General features: G+C 40.6%; 1 protein-coding gene across 2 annotated transcripts; it reads left to right on the forward strand.

Moving 5' to 3' along the window:
• The first annotated feature begins 327 nt into the window (after positions 1 to 327).
• Positions 328 to 5634, forward strand: LOC147615979 (sugar transport protein MST4-like). Of its 2 annotated transcripts, none has more exons than XM_086778039.1 (4): positions 328 to 672; positions 1163 to 1566; positions 1791 to 2411; positions 5132 to 5634. In XM_086778039.1, the coding sequence occupies exons 1-4, from the start codon at positions 522 to 524 to the stop codon at positions 5603 to 5605; spliced, it is 1650 nt and encodes a 549-aa protein (XP_086634165.1). In that variant the 5' UTR covers positions 328 to 521; the 3' UTR covers positions 5606 to 5634. The 2 variants fall into 2 exon arrangements, with proteins under 2 accessions (XP_086634165.1, XP_086634166.1); XM_086778040.1 differs by having other exon boundaries at positions 5157 to 5346.
• Positions 5635 to 16724: the final 11090 nt, after the last annotated feature.

The raw sequence follows: 16724 nt of genomic DNA on the forward strand, positions 1-16724 counted from the left end.
AGGAACAAGACCATTTTGTAGTTGGCACCTTACTTTTTCTTCGGTTATTGCCCCGTAGTCTTTTAATTATTTGGATACCCAGGTTCACGCTTGTCGTGTTATTTACGCATCATTAGTTGTCTTGCTTACATTAGTAATTAACGTGTATGTAGTAATTGATATATAAGCATCAATATATTCGTGATTTCCTTATGATTGACTTGCACAAAACATAATTAGTAATTGTGTTTAGTCAACGTGAACAAGTCTACCCGTGAAGCCTTTTGAATTCAAATGCTCTCTTTTCTTTTATTTTTGTTAAAATCAATCAATGGCGCCCATGGCCATGGGCCATACATACTCGTAGAAATTCAGCCAGAACGTGCTAGCCCAGCTTTGCGATTAGCCGAATATTAAGCTTGGTAGTCTTAGCTTCGTGATCAGCCTAATATTAAGCTTGGTAGTCTTAGCTTTGCGATCAGCCTAATAATATTAAGCTTGGTAGTCTTAGCTTAGTGATCAGCAGTATTTTGCAAGGAAAAATGGCAATTATTTCACATAATTGTTGTTCGTTGTCATCCGCCCTCGCTAATCGGACTCTCGGAAAACGTAAATTGCCTGCGTATATTGTCTTGTTATCCCTCATAGCAGCAACCGGAGGTCTCATGTTCGGCTACGACGTCGGCATTTCAGGTACTAAACGAATCATGTTACTAATTGTGCAGCCTTCGGAGTGGTTTTATGAATTATCAATAATTATATAACTTATCATATAACTAATTGCAACCTTTGGAGTGGATTAATACAAGCTGCTAGCTAGCGGTCAAACTAGTGAACTCGGGATTCAGTAGTAAACTACTAGCTGTAGTTATTTTTATGTGTCCAATTAATCTCGCCCTTAATTCCTATTTGCTAGAGCTAGCGGGCAAACTATTAAATATATATATATAATTTATCTATTTTTATATATATACGCACTACTCATGTACCTGAAATACATTACAGCTAATATATATCACCAACCTCTGTAAATATACATACATATTGCACTTCTTTTGTGTATTCGTATACATCAAATGCGATTAAAACCTCTACCTACCTTAGTAGTAATCCCCCTTGGGACGTTCTTTTGTAAAAGGGTCCTAACCTCTTACAATTCTCCCTAATTTGTGCTTTGCTGCAGGTGGAGTTACTGTGATGGACGGCTTTCTTTGCCAGTTTTTTCCAAGTGTCTTAGAGCAGAAGATTAAGAATGGATTAACCGATACCAATACAGATTGCAAAAATATTAATACAACAAACACGAATCACGGCAGCGGTGCAAGTCTCTATTGCTTGTATGGCAGCCAGAAGATCCAGTTCTTCACGTCTTCTTTATACCTTGCAGCAATGGTGGCCACCTTCGTTGCCGGTATTGTGAGTAGACGCCATGGGCGCAAGGTGACCATGCTCGTGGCGGGCATCTTCTATGATATTGGTGTGGTCCTCAACAGTATCTCAGGCGGCCTTCATGGTACCCGACCCAGCCTTGCCATGTTAATCTGTGGCCGCATAATGCTGGGATTTGGAGTAGGTTTTGGTAATCAGGCAAGGATTAATTTATCCTCTAATCGCTTCTTTAATTCGATTTTGAACGGTTGAAATTAAGGTTTTTATTCCTCAAAATTATTTGACGAGGGATGTAACTAGTAAAGAGAGTTGAATAACCATACAAGCAATTGTGAGGGTTTTAAAGGTGAAGAACAGAACTGACATTATGATTTCCACAATGGGGGCCGGTGTGTGTGTGTGTCTGTGTGTGTGTTATGCAGGCTGTCCCTTTGTTTTTATCAGAGATAGCCCCAGCAGACGCAAGAGGGACGTTGAACAATCTGTTCCAGTTGAATGTGACAATTGGGATTCTAGTGGCAAGCATTGTGAATTTGATGGCAGAAAGGATCCATCCATGGGGGTGGCGTCTTTCATTAGGGCTTGCCGCGGTGCCTGCAGTGCTATTTACTGTGGGAAGCTTGCTCATAGAGGAAACCCCAAATAGCTTATCACAAAGGGGGCTCCGCGGCAAAGCTGAGCTTGTGCTGCATAGGCTCAGAGGGGATGGGTATGATGCGCGGGCAGCCCTGCAAGAATTGGTAGGGGCATCATATAATGGCCCCGTAGAAAATCTTCGTTCCAGATCCAATAGACCACCATTAATCATATCCATTGCAGTGCAATTCTTCCAACAGTTCACGGGCATAAATGCAGTGATCCTGTACTTCCCTGTGTTATTCAAGGAGGCCTTGGGTGTCCAGAGTACACATGCATCCCTCTACTCTGCAGTGCTTATTGGAACTGTTAACGTGCTCTCTACGCTTGTGTCCATGATCCTCGTTGACCGAGTGGGGCGTAAGGCCCTTCTTCTTGAAGCTTCTGTGCAGATGTTCGTTGCTCAGGTATTTATTTCCATCATCTCATCTCATTGCGAACGTAAGATTAGATTAGCTCTAATTTTGTCACTAGTGCTAATCCTTTATGTATATTCCATGTATTTGTATTCTAGCCCGTGCATTTTTTATTGTGAAGTATTTTCATAACTAATTGGAGTCATGGCTAACCAAAAACTGTAATTTTTAGCTTCTAATTGAGTGGGCTCCACTTGTGCCAAATTCCCCCCTCCCCCCCCCCCCCCCCCCCCCAAAAAAAAAAGACACACACAAGACCCATTTGAGAAATGCACGGTTAACTTGGGCAAAGACTTCTCTATATCTCTATATTATCTTAAGGAAGAGTTTCACAAAGCTGCCACGTGGCAAGAATTTGGAGGTTTGGGAAGGGGAGGAGGAGATTTGAGGAGGTTTAGGTAGAATTTGATTTTGGAAGCCTCAAAAGACGTGCGAAGCACGGGTTCCCAACTAGTCATTATTATGACGCTATTAAAATAGGGTGGGAAGCTTTAGAGAGAAAAAAAACAAGTATTCATTACAAGGGCTAAGGGTAGCTTGCTGGGCCCAAACAAGTAAGTAAATCCCTATTATCGTGCAAAGAACGGCTACATGGTAAGCCTTGGTAAATTGGCGAACTTAGGTCTCTAATTGGCAAACATTTACGTGTCCCCCCCCCCTTCTCTCTCAATGTTGGCCTTGGTAAGTTGTGAACTTTTGGCTTGGTAAGTTGGTAAAAGGGTTTCGTAAGTTCATAAAAGGGCTTCTCTCTCTGTCACTCTCTCTCTCTTGCTACTATAGGTGGCATGTCCCTGGTATGTTGATTACCTTTTTGTGTGTAAAGGGCTCCAAAACCCTACTCATACACCCTCCTTTCCAGTCACCCAACCCCCCTCCTTGCCTTATCTATCTCCTTCTCGCTCGAGAATCTTTAAAGAAGCTCTGACGTGTCTAGACCAACCTTCACTAATGGGAGGATGAAAGGTGTCTAGACCAACCTTCACTAATGGGAGGATGAAAGGTGTCTAGACCAACCTTCACTAATGGGAGGATGAAAGGTGAGATGTTGTCTGTGAATTGGTAAATTCCACATAGTTGGTTGGCTTTGTCTTTAGATGATGTAACAGAAACAATGACCAAAGTATGGTGTAATCGTGTGGGTGTCTCTACTTACGTAAATATATATATATTTGTTTGTTTGTTTGTTTATTCTTGAAAAAATGACCCTTAGCGTGTCTCTTGTTTCGCTACAAAAGATTCTAGCTTAGTAATGATTTCAAACTTGAGTTAGGTAGCTTCATGCTCATATCATCATAGTTCAGGGTCAACTGAATCTTCATGTCCACTGTTGAATTTGGGCTCCTTTCCTTTTATAGAATATACATCACTTTGAGTCGCTTATCACCATCACTTATTTTGGGCATTTTGAAGGGTTTTAGAAAATATTCACCCAATTTTGGATATTTAGGGCTTTTTTTAAAAATATTTGCCCCATTTTGTATAATTTTAGATTTATATAGGAGGAATAATCGCCAACCCACCTACACTTATATATTCATGGGGGCATCTTGTTTCCTACCCAAGCTGTAGTTCTTGTACTTTCATGTCACTGTAATGGTTTTAAGGAATATCCATTGCGTTGAGTTGCTTATCACCATCACTTATTAAATTTGTTAAGAGCTTATATGGCTGTACTTTTTGTAGTTCTATGTCACTCTTATGGTTAGGAATTTGATGTGTGAAGCTCACATTTTTTTGGTTGTCACATAGTCAAACTCATGAGCTGCCCTTGGCCCGTGAGGACTTAGAATGGATAACGATGATTTTTTTCCATCAAGAAAATGGGGAACCCTGCTATTTACTCCATCCTACCATTGAATTTAATGTCTTTCCTCTTTTTGTTCTCGAAAAGCATAGACTCTATTAAATAAAAATAGGGATTACAAAAAAGACTTTTTATAAGGAGATGTTTAACTCCCGGCATCATATGACATGACTGTAACCTCCTATTGGTTGGTAGAGTTCTTGAAGGCAGTAATGTTTAGAATGACTGTTGCACTTCATCTTCAAGTTCATTCCCATTTTTAACCAAAGGTGCAGCTTTCATTGTGGATTCTTCTCTGATTTGAAAGTTTTGGACATTGTATTGTCTCTTCAACATTAAGGTCTTCATGGCTTTCTCCATCTCATTAGTTCTAGCTCTTCCTTCCAAAAAAATGGATTTTTCATCAGCCAACCAATTTCATATGTACAAAAATAGGCTATCCCTCAAACAAGACATGACATCAAAACTCACACTATTAAACAATTTCTCGTTTTTCCTCGGCTGAACTACAATGCTTAAAAGTCCCATCACCAAATCCCATTTTTAGCGGTTTCCATATGGCTTTGTATAGAATTAGCTAGACAAGAAGAAGAAAATGTGCTTAATAAGTTGGGATCAGAAATGTATGAATCTATACTTCCACTGGCTCCTATCCCAAAGTCCATCTAGCATCGTTGAATTTGATGTAGATTAAACGTATTGCTTATTCTTGCCCAACAATGGACTTAAATGAGGTGACTTCAATTCAAAGGTTGATTAAATGAAGCACCAACTTTTATGTAAGCTCTAACGATAGTGTTGACATAACCAATCATAGCGGAATATTATGTGGAAGGGTCTTAATTAATACATATCAAAGTTTCCATTTATTATTAGAAATAAGTAGTGGTAATGATGATAATTGCAGGTCTTGGTTGGCATCCTGTTGATAGGAACGACAGGAGAACACACACTTCCAACGTGGCGGGCAATAGTGGTGCTGTTGTTGGTGTGTGTGTACGTGTGCGCGTTTGCATGGTCCTGGGGGCCATTGGCGTGGCTGATATCGACAGAAATATTCCCACTGGTATCCCGCTCGGAGGGGCAGAGCGTTACCGTCTTCTTCAACATGCTCTTCACTTTCCTCATCGCTGACACCACCCTCACCATGCTGTGCCACATGAAGTTCGGCATCTTCTTCTTCTTTGCAGGGTGGACGCTGGTCATGGGCGCCCTAACCTACCTCTTCCTTCCCGAGACCATGAACATGGAGATTGAAGTCATGGGTACCATCTGGTCCTACCACTGGTTCTGGAAACGCTTTGTTACCCCTCCTAATGCACACATCCAGATGAACAACATGAGCTCCAATGACCCTATGGCCATTCACCACAATACATGAAACTTGACAATATCATCATCTTCACTCAGGTGTGCTTTAGTCCCAATAAATTTTTCACTCATGTCAAAATGTCCATTTTTGAGTTTTTTATTTGGCCTTGGGATTCACTTAAAAATATGTAAGTCTAATATGTGCAATCATTAAGAGGGGTTTTTTAAACCAAGATTTTGAGAAAATTTTATAGAAATCTACTTACATAAGGGAGTTTTAAATGGAATTTTGAAAAAAAACCACAAGTTTATAAAGAAAAAGGGATTATTTTATTAAGTCAAAATTCACAGTATATATGTATATATATATATTAATACCCTTTGAATGCACGTTATATGTAGGTATTTCCAAAAGTACACCTCCTGAGAATGTGAACAAATCAAGGAGCCATGAGTATTTTTCTTGTAACCATGTTGTTCCATCTCATTGCAACAAACGTAGACCATGGGGAATGCTTTATTCATCATTCTCATGCACTCTCTGAATTTTTTGAAGTTGTTACATCTTATTTCACCCATAGATGTGCAGTAGGCTGCAACAAAAATAAGGTCAAGAGAATGGGGGATAAAATATCTCCCACTTTTTTTTGTAATAAACATTGAAATTATTTGCATATATAAGCTTAAAAAAAGACAGACATTGACTAGAGTCCAAAAAGGGCATAATTATCATTGATCACCTTATGGAATAGGATACACATATAAGCCCACAAAAGTTACAAATAGTATATACATATAAGCCCAAAACAGATATTACAAAATAAAACCGAGAGACCAATGTGGCATTAACAATAGCCTATGTCCAATTACAATGCCCTAATTAGAAAGCAAACTAATCTTGATTGTGTTCATCCGCCATAGTGTCATCATCCTCCCCATATATCTTCACCACCTTCATCTTCATCGTACATTACATACAATGAAAAAAATCATAATTAGTGCTACATAACTTTCATATAATAAATTAAAACCATTCAATGAAAAACAATTAAAAAATACATAATTAGTGCTACATTACATATGAAAATATATAATTACTACTACATCTCTTTCAAGTAAATTAAAACCATGAGGATCAACTAGTCTCACCTCATAGTTGCCTTCACCTTGTTGAATGTACTCCTCTGTTACAACTCCTTGTTGTTTTAGCTATTTCCAAGTTCCATCTTCCTTATGGTGCTTATGATATCTATTCTCTTGTTCAGTTACAGTGATTTTCTACAAATGATTATCAATATGCATAACCCAACAAGACAAAGCACCTATAGACGCGCACACAGACGCGTTTACTCAACTAAAAAAAACTTACGAGCGCGTCTATTTCCACGTCTATTAGCACGTCTACAGACCCGCGTCTAAAGGCACGTTTAAAAGATAGCAAATAGACGCACCTATAAACGTGCCTATATATGCGCATACAGACGCACATACAGACGCGCAAATAGACGATCGAGGAGAAATTTAAAAAACAGACAGACGCATGTATAGACGTGTTTATATACGCAAAGTAGACGCAGATTAGACGTGTTTATAGATGCTCAAATAGACGCTCAAATAGACGCATCTTGAACAGAAAAACGCGTCGCGCTACAGAAGATTTTTTAATTTTTGTGTGCTTTAACAGAATGTTGTGTATGTTGTGTATGCTATGTAGTTACAGGAATCCTATTTCCACATTGTGTAATTCAATTCTTACAGCCAATCGCATTTTAATTAGCACTCTTGCAAGCACGTCTATAGCCGACATTAATTACAATTCCAAATAAAACATTATAACTCCGAAACGTTTAGTTACAAGGCATTAACTGATAGCTCAAAAAGTGCTTGTATGTACATATAGCACGAAGCTAAGCCACGTCCTGTGGCTTCAAGTACCAAAAATAAGAGGAGTGTATATACAAGAGGCACGAAGCCAAGCCAGTGGGGCTAAGTACAAAAAAGAGTAGCTAGCACTACTTCTCGCTCCCTTCTATGCTCCCTTCTCCGCCTCCTTCTTCCTCGTCTTCACTCTCATCTTCTTGTGCAGGGTCCTGTAAACAAGGGACAACATATATCAATGTATGAAAAATCAAATCTTTATTTATAATATTGACATTATTTAATTACTTTCAAATACCTCGGGGGACTCTCTTGTAGCCCGGATATACTGCTCCTCAGTAATCAACCCGTCATTATAGAAGTGCCTCCATGTATCTCCTCTGCGATGGGTGGCGGTGGTAGGCTGGCTCGACAGGAGTAGGGTACCTACCCACGATATCAAGCTGCAAGATGACACAATTTGCGGAGGGGTTAGTACAAAGAAACAACCTCCTAATAAACTACATAAACAATATAATTTGAGAGCGATACTTACAAACTGCGCCTCCCATGATTCAACACCCCCTGCTCCAAAATGCAGGCTTCCATATCGCTCCATTTGGATCCTTCGTGCCTCCATGTGCATTAGACTGGGTTCCTCCTTCGCTGACTTCATTGCTTTCTTCCACTCACGCTTGTGAGCGGTGTGGGGCGGGCCCCTTGGTGGTTGACCTCCCTGGAGCCTGGCAAGCTCCGCTAGTGCATGCCTCTTAAGCGAAGATCTTTTATTACTAAGTATCGAAACAATCTTTCACTTGGCCCATTTATCTGTGAACTGAACATTGGGGGGGTTAGGATACCTAGAGTGAACAACAGCAAGGGTCTCATCAGCTAACCTCTTTGGTTGATCTTTGTAGTGAATAAAGCAATCTCTGTAATTGTTAGCAATTACAGAGCACATGAAGGCCATGATGTCCTTCCCCCGTGCATCCATCAAGATGCCTCCTGTCTTTGAGTGATGTCATAGTAGATCGGACCATCACCTAGAGGCACGTCTTGATCATCGGAATCATTCTCGTCTCCACCGCCACCCCTCCCAAAGCACTGTGCCATGCATCCCCCACCGCTCTCCCTACTACTGTGTCATGTCGAGCTACTACATTGGCCATGCATCCCCCACCACCCCTCCCTGCTACTGTGTCATGTCGAGCTACTATGCTAGCTACTGGAGAACCAAGTCTCGACGACACGGGAGTACACCGACGACTCTGCGAGGCAGAAGGGCCTCCTGACAACATGGGGGAAGGGTCTCGGCTATGTAGCCGACTGGGCTGTGTTGACTCCACTGGGGTAATTTCAAAAGGTGTGGGGTTGGGGTGGTTTGGAGTCTGTACTCCTGACTCCTAGAGTACCCCATATAACTCCGCAGGACTGGGAGGGTGTCCCAAAAGGTTATATAAGTCCCGAAAGATGGATTCCCGAGGATCAGGTGAGCCTGAAGCGCTTCTTGGCCACATGATGAACTATAAAAAAGAAAAAAAAGAAGATTACTGATGAACTGAGAAGAGAAAAAGATAGAAAAAGAGAGAAGGAAAGAGAGTAGAAAAGGCATACACAGCGGGGATAAAAGAGAGGAGAAAGGAGAGGAAAAGAGAGGAGAAAAAGAGGGGATAAAAGAGAGAAAAAGAGAGGAGAATAGAGGAAAAAGGAGGGGGATAAAAGAGAGGAGAATAGAGGAAAAGAGAGGAGAATAGAGGAGAATAGAGAAAAAGAGAGGAGATAAGAGAGAAAAAGAGAGACGAAAAGAGAAGGAAAGAGAGAATAAAAGAGAGAAGGAAAAAGAGAGAAAAATATAGAGTGCAATCTATTTTTTCAATCATGCTTTCCCTTTCCATCATTAATGCAATCCCCTTCTTCAATCATGCAATCCCTTTCCATCATTCATGCAATCCCTTTCTTCATTCATGCAATCACTTATCATCATTCATGCAATCCCTTTTCATCATTCATGCAATCCCTTTCTTCATTCATGAAAAAGAGAGGAAAAAAGAGGAGAAAAAGAGAGAAAAAGTGGGGATAAAAGAGAGGAGAAAGGAGAGTAGAAGAAGTGGGGATAAAAGAGAGGAGAAAGGAGAGGAAAAGAGAGGAGAAAAAAAAGAGAAAAAGAGAGGAGGGGAAAAAAAGACGCAGAAATAATAGCGTCTATCTGCGCATTTAACAGCGCGTCTATAGACGCGGCTACTTGTTTCCAACACAGAGTAGACGCGTCTGTAGACGCGCTTTTAGACGCGTTTTTAGACGCTTTCTCAGATGCGTCTATAGACGTGTTCTGACAGACATACTATTCAAAAAGACAAAAAGGACATGCGTTGCGCCCGACGTGCCGACACAAAAACACAGTTGTTGTACAAAAATAGTCGTTTCAAAGACAGCAAAGGACGAATCAAACGAGAGAAACTTTCAAAGAAGATCAACCCTAAAGAGACTTACCTTGGATAGAGGTATGGAAGCTTCTTGTCCTTCTTCAAAACTGTTTCTATTTCTTCTCTTCCTTGTTCACCCTTTGCTTCTCTTTCTTCTCTTCCTTGTTCACCCTCTTCTCTTGTGTGCTTGGAGATGATTGTGTAAGCATGGAGATAAGTGTGGGTGCTTGAAGATAAGTGTGGATGCTAGTCTGTGGATCTGTTAATAACAAAGCAAGCCCGTTAAAAGTATGTGAAGAAAAGCAAGCACGCTAAAAGTAGGTTTGAAAATGAAAATCGCATCTACACGAGCGTCTAATGTCACGTCTACTATCGCGTCTAGAACTGCATGTAAATGCGCGTTTAAAGCAGTTTAGACGCACCTATAGACGCATACTACACAGAACAGACGCGGTTTTAGACGTGCAAATAGACGCACCACAGAGTTTTTAAATTAAATATTTGATACAAGAGTAATTTTTTTTGGGTTGTTTATTTGTAGGATGTCGAGGAAACATGTATCGTGCACGCAGGATTACACTCAATCACATCTCAAAGTATGGAGAATGGGATGCAACCGTAAACATGGTAAGTGTTAAAGAGTTAAGGTTGATTGAGATACCTATGGGTGTTCATATGTTTGAGTTATGATCCCGTTTTAATTTGATACAGGATGCAGTGCCACACCCGCATATGTTGCCCTATGCTCGTCGTGAGGAGGCAAAGCGTCGGCAATATAAGGTGGGATCTTCAGGAGGGATCGTTATGAATGCATGGAGTGATGGTGATAGTAGCCCTCCGCCATTACCTCATGAAGTCGTGGAGGAGGAGGTGTCTGATGATATGGTGTAGGATTTATATGTCCATCAATCCGAAGGGAGGGATAGCATGGAGCAGGATGATCTTTTTACCGCAGCATCGACTCCACTGTTTGAGGGGTGCACATTCTCTATTCTACGTGCCTCCCTTGAGTTACTAAACTTGCAAACCATCTATGGATGGAGCAATGCAAGTTTGAATGCATTACTCAAGTAAGCTTTAAAGTCTATTTTGCAAACATGGTGAATTATGCTAGTGGGTCAATTACTCAAATGCTTTTCCTCATTTATGGTCTTCACGTGCAGGCTATTGTGTAAAATGCTTCCAAGGGAGAATAAATTACCGACCTCAAGAGATATGGCAAGGCAACATGTGACCTCTCTTGGAGGATTAGATTACAAGCGCATCCATGCATGCGTCAACGATTGCGTTTTGTTTCGTGGACTACATAAGGATGCAAGAGAGTGTCCTACTTCTGGAGAGGCAAGATATAGCGCAGATCTCAAAACTTTGGACGTGCCTCGTAAGGTTCTGTGACATTTTTCCATAATCCCTTGCATCCAACATATGTTCAAGTGCAAATCCATTGCAGAGCTCATGTCATGGCATTCCTCCCATCGATCAACCGATGGCAAGTGGAGAACTCCCGCAGACACTCTTGCATGGAAGCATATTGAAGACACATGGCCAAGCTTCAAGGAAGAACCTAGGAGCTTGAGACTTGGATTGGGTATGGACGGTGTGAACCCATTTGGTCTCAAAAGCACCTCTTACAGTGTATGGCCAGTGATATTGGTGAATTATAATCTTCCACCCTCTATGGTGATTAAGAAAGGACATGTTATATTATCTCTTCTAATTCCAGGGAAACATAAAGTCAAAAATCTTGATGTTTATTTGGAGCCTTTGATTGACGAGCTAGAGATACTTTGGAGAGGTATCGAGGTGCATGATGTGAGCAGGCCTCACGAGACTTCAACTGCAAAGCAATCTTGATGTGGACGATGCATGACTTCCCAGGCTATGGCGAGTGTTCAGGTAAGCATTGCACTTCTAATTATGAGTAGGCAAAGGATGTGGCACCCTAAACCCACCTTCAACTCTTAATTGCGTCTATTGTTCAGGTCTCACTACATCGGGTTACCATGCATGTCCTGTTTGGTTCGCTTGTTGCCTCACGGCGGGCAGACGCATTGAATAAGGTCATCTATGAGAATCACCATTGATTTCTCCCACCTGATCATCCTAGATATGTTGCCCCTTGGAATGAAGTCCTCCCACAATCACTCACAGCGGGAGATTGGATGAGAATTTGGGACGGTTCCATGACTCCACCACTTGGCATGAGCCGGTAAGGGTTTGTAACTATTGTGTGCTATATTGGCAAGAAATAAAGATTGCCCGCTAACACTTTGTGTAGATACTCCATCTTTTATCGTTTACCATATTGGTCCCACCTCAAGATCAATCACCTGCTTGATCCCATGTATATCTTCAAGAATGTGGCATCTACCATTTGGGAACATTTGAATGGGACACGAGATTCCGTAGGCATAAGGGAGGATCTACGTACCATAGGGAGGATGTGTGAAGCTTGGCCACAAGAGAGACCAAATGGGTGTGTTTTTTTACCTCGTGCACTGTGGAGGTTATCAAAGCTAGAGATGGTCGCGGTGAAGCGTGCTATTACTACAATTCGTACTCCCACTGGATGCATGAGGTGTTTGAAGGGGGCCTTTACAAAGAGTAAGAAAAGAGGTGTAGAGCAATTATATGGCTTGAAATCTCATAATTGGCACAAGATGCTCCAAGTAAGTATTTTATGTGCATAATATCTTTTTCCTTTCAAATTTGTGAGTGAATTAGAAGCAACTAATCAACCATTCCTCGTGTGTTTAGTTCATACTACCTACTAGCATTTCTCATAGTGCATCGAAGGACGTGAAAGATTGTATTTACAAGATGGGCGAGCTTGTGAGGTACTTTACATGATACAAAATGTGATGCATATCAATGCCCCATGCAAGGTGTTTATATTGCTAATATGGTGTACTTTTTCATTTCCAGGTATGTGAGCTCAAAATAAATAGATCCCACCATGCTTGAGAATGCTCAAGTTATGTCAGTGGAGGTGGTTTGTTTAGTGGAGGAGACATTTCCACATTCTATTCTCACAAGCCAACTACATCTCATAGTGCATTTGGTGGATGAGATTGCTATATGCGGTACTATACATGCACAATGGTTGTTCTTCCTCGAGCGCTTCATGAGTGAAGACCTTGAAGGGTTTTGTGAGACAAAATGCAAGACCCGAAGGTAGCATGGCCGAGGGTTGGTTGATACAAGAGTCACTTGTATATATTTCTGAGTTTCTTGTTGATGTGGATAGCTCTCTCCCACGACTATGGAGAGATGATGAAGACCTAAGGATGACCTCTATTGTGCCTCAAGGGAAAGGACGCAACAAAGTAATAGACACGGAGTTGCTTAATAATATCAACCTCTATTGCGTGCTTAATAGTGATGTGATGAAAATATGGGTGATAAGATACGAGGATGCGAAGGCAAGAAGACAAGAAGAAAGGGCCCTCTTTCGTACACACCATGGATCTCGTGTGCCATACCCTGAGTATCTAAGAGCACTTCCAAAGGATATTCATGTGGATTAGCTACTTGACGAAATGGAGAAAGCAGAGAAAGACGAGCGGATGCATATCACAATGGAAGAATGGGAGTATGCTAGGGGATGCATGAGCAAGGTCGGTATATAGAATGTTATGCATAAGTTAGAAGCTTTCAATAATTTAGATTGCTTATTTAATTGATTTTGTCTTGGTGTAGTGCACTATGTTCAATGCTATATGGTGTCAGGGCAAGCATTTTCGAACACAACGGATTGATGATAAGAGAAACACACAAGATTGCGGCATCATTTCTAGCTTTGAGGGAGCCAATGGAGCCATGGATGATTATTGTGGCATAATCCAAGACATTATTAAGCTTGACTTTTGACACTTCTTTGTGTATGTTTTGGATGTAAAGTGGTTCAAGGACGTGGTGGAAAGAGGCCCTAATGCAACAATCAAACACCATGCAAGTGGCTTTGTAACTATTGACTCCACAAAGTTTTGGCAAAGTAAGAAGGACACACTAGTACTACCGCAACAATGTGAACAGGTACTGTACACACATATAAAAGTACTCACTTTTAAATATTTGATACCTTCGATGCAAGGAAAATAACATGATTGTATTTGTATTTGAATTAGGTTGTCTATCAACCAATGGTGGATAATAACTGATGGTGGCATGTCATACCTATTATGCCACGTTCCAAAGTGATGTATAGTACATTTACGAATATGGAGCGTATGGAGGATGATCATGGCCATGGAGGTGATGATGACCGTGATACGAGAGAGGAGGATGATCATGAGAGAGGAGATACAGATATTGAGGCCATTACCCGTGAGGACGAGCCTACCATTGGTGATGCTGATTTTGATGAGCACATGAGTAGCACAAGTAGTAGTGGGTTGAATGTATTTGTAGATCTAAACACTTGTTTGGATTTTGAAGTAGATAGTTTCGCAAGGGTTGATCTCATTGAGGATGAGATTGAACCGTAGCCCATCATTGATATTGGCTAAACTATTTTACATATTGTCTCATTCTCCTCACCTCACTTATTTTTTGTATATGTGGGTTTCCAAAAAAGCATCGATGTTTTTGTTAAAATTATGTGCTTTGGTAATCATGGGTAATTTTTGGAAAGCAGTGATGTACATTTACCAGCCTACACCAAAATCTCACTTTTTGTACTCTCTATTTTGCGTCTAAATACGTGTCTAATTCTCAGTGTAGACGCAATAATAGACGCACTAATACACGCGTAAATAGACGCGCTAATACACGCGTAAATAGACGTGCTGTTAGACGCAATGTTAGATTCTCAGTGTAGATGCCCTAATAGACGCGTCAATACACGCGCTATTAGACGCGGCTATTAGACGCGCCCGTAATTTCTCTATTCAAGCAACGCCTATAGACGCGCCCGCTATTATGCGTGTCTATCAAGCGTATCTATACTTGCTTTATTGTGTTGTTCTATAAGAAACATGCATAGAAAATATGAAAGTTTAACAACTCTTTAGAAGAACATGTATATGGATAAAAAATGTGTGAGGACTTATAAATTTGAAAATCGAAGTTGCCTTTCCTCCTAAACCATATTTTGTGGCACCATACTTCTCCAATTGAGAATTATGTGCCACCTTTTATTGTGGGTAAGACTTATTGTCCTTATGCTTTTTACATACCTTCTTCCACTCTTTTTCTATGTAATGGGTCGATAAACCTTAAAAATGTGCATGCAACATAAGCACAATTAGAAATGTAGAAAGGAGGAGAACACATATCTTGTACTTGAGCACCACGCTTATGGAAGAGTAAGGAATAAAGGAGATGAACTGCAATGCTAAGAAAGAATAAGATTGTAGTTCTGGTTGTGGGTACGTGTCTCGGTCTCGATATGAGGGTTATTTTCCAGTATACAGCTATCATCACAGCTATACGTCCCAGCTATAGCCACATGTAGCCACATTGATCCATAAGTTGTTAGTTGTGTTGTTAGCCACGTACTGTGAACCAAAAAAATAGAGAAGCCGGTGAGAATTGTCTTGAGCAAACCGGATGGGTGGGGATGCCTTAAAGATATGTAGGGTTAGATTTGTCTAATGTAACATTTTTTATAGATACTTTTTATACATGGAAACATAAATCATGGGCCTTTGCCTTCATCATTCGAGGATGACTCGGCACACCCATAAGAAGATAACATGAGTGGTTCTACCAAATGATCCCATGTACATGTGAGAGATTAAAGGGATAAATCGTGTGTTTATGATGATGACGAATCACAATAAAGCACATATGGATTATAGTAGATTCGACGAAATATGGCATCTGAATTCTTTCATGAGTAAACTTTTGTCCCATATATGCATTTGATTACGCTACTTACAAGATTGTGCATTAACTCTAGGTCAACAATGAGAAGGAGAATCATCATGGAAAATGAGGGATCCAATGCCTCATTACTCTAGTATCCCGGGGCGAGTGGATGATCTATGTTCATGCATGCCCATTTTATGACCCATCACTTGCACACCATGGCCATACCATCTCAATACGATCTTTTTTGGAAACATGGTGTCTTGAATGGAGTGATTAGGGACATCCCATAAACAAGATAACTTAGTTAAATAAGAGATTGTAATTAATCAAGATTAGTCAAATTATCAACATAATGACAACATGAAAGTTATAGTAGATCCAAGCCCTTAAATAGGCATGAGTTAGTGGATTAAGAACTAATATTCTCTCATAGTCTCCTAGATTTTAGCATCATCAAAAAGAGCATATCTAATTTTGAGCCGACTTTCACATACAGCTGATTTTAGTGATTCCGCCTGCGTTGGGTTGTAGACCGCACATGTTCTCGTTATTTTAATCACCCACATGACTAGTTTCTGATAACTCTGCACGAAGTTATACCCGTTGTACATTGAGCCCTGACATCAAATTTGAGAGGCTTGTTAAATCTTTAAACAGTTCTTCCACAACTTCTGGCAAAAACCCTGCGCAAAGGTTGACTTATGATGGTTATGTGGCACATCACTATGCTTATATGGAAAACGTTGTGTAGGTTATAAAACCCACATGTTTTGGTGAGGCTATTGGAAATGTGTGCTAGGATCAATCTATGGATGAGGAGATGGATGCATTGTATGGAAATGAGACTTGGGATTTGGTGTCATTGCGTGAAGGCAAGAAAGCTATTGGCTATAAGTTGGTGTATAAGGTGAAACATAACAGTGATGGCAGCATAAGCAGTATAAGGCTAGATTGGTAGCCAAAGGATATGCGTAAACACATGGGATTGATTATGAGAGGAGACATTTTCCCTGGTTAAAAAGATGGCAATTGTGAGCGCTGTGATTGTGGTGGCTGTAGCTAAAGGCTGGTTTTTACGGATGTAAAAAATGTATT

This window comes from Cibotium barometz, chromosome 39 (assembly GCF_041138505.1).
Source record: "Cibotium barometz isolate CiBa-2024 chromosome 39, ASM4113850v1, whole genome shotgun sequence".
NCBI classification, from domain to species: domain Eukaryota; kingdom Viridiplantae; phylum Streptophyta; class Polypodiopsida; order Cyatheales; family Cibotiaceae; genus Cibotium; species Cibotium barometz.

What these genes read in the sequence shown, in the direction of transcription:
- LOC147615979 (XM_086778039.1), top strand. Translation starts at nt 522, where the DNA reads ATGGCAATTATTTCACATAATTGTTGTTCGTTGTCATCCGCCCTCGCT. An exon ending in GAGTAGGTTTTGGTAATCAG is followed by an intron (nt 1,567 to 1,790) that starts GCAAGGATTAAT and finishes TGTGTTATGCAG; the next exon opens with GCTGTCCCTTTGTTTTTATC. An exon ending in TGCAGATGTTCGTTGCTCAG is followed by an intron (nt 2,412 to 5,131) that starts GTATTTATTTCC and finishes TGATAATTGCAG; the next exon opens with GTCTTGGTTGGCATCCTGTT.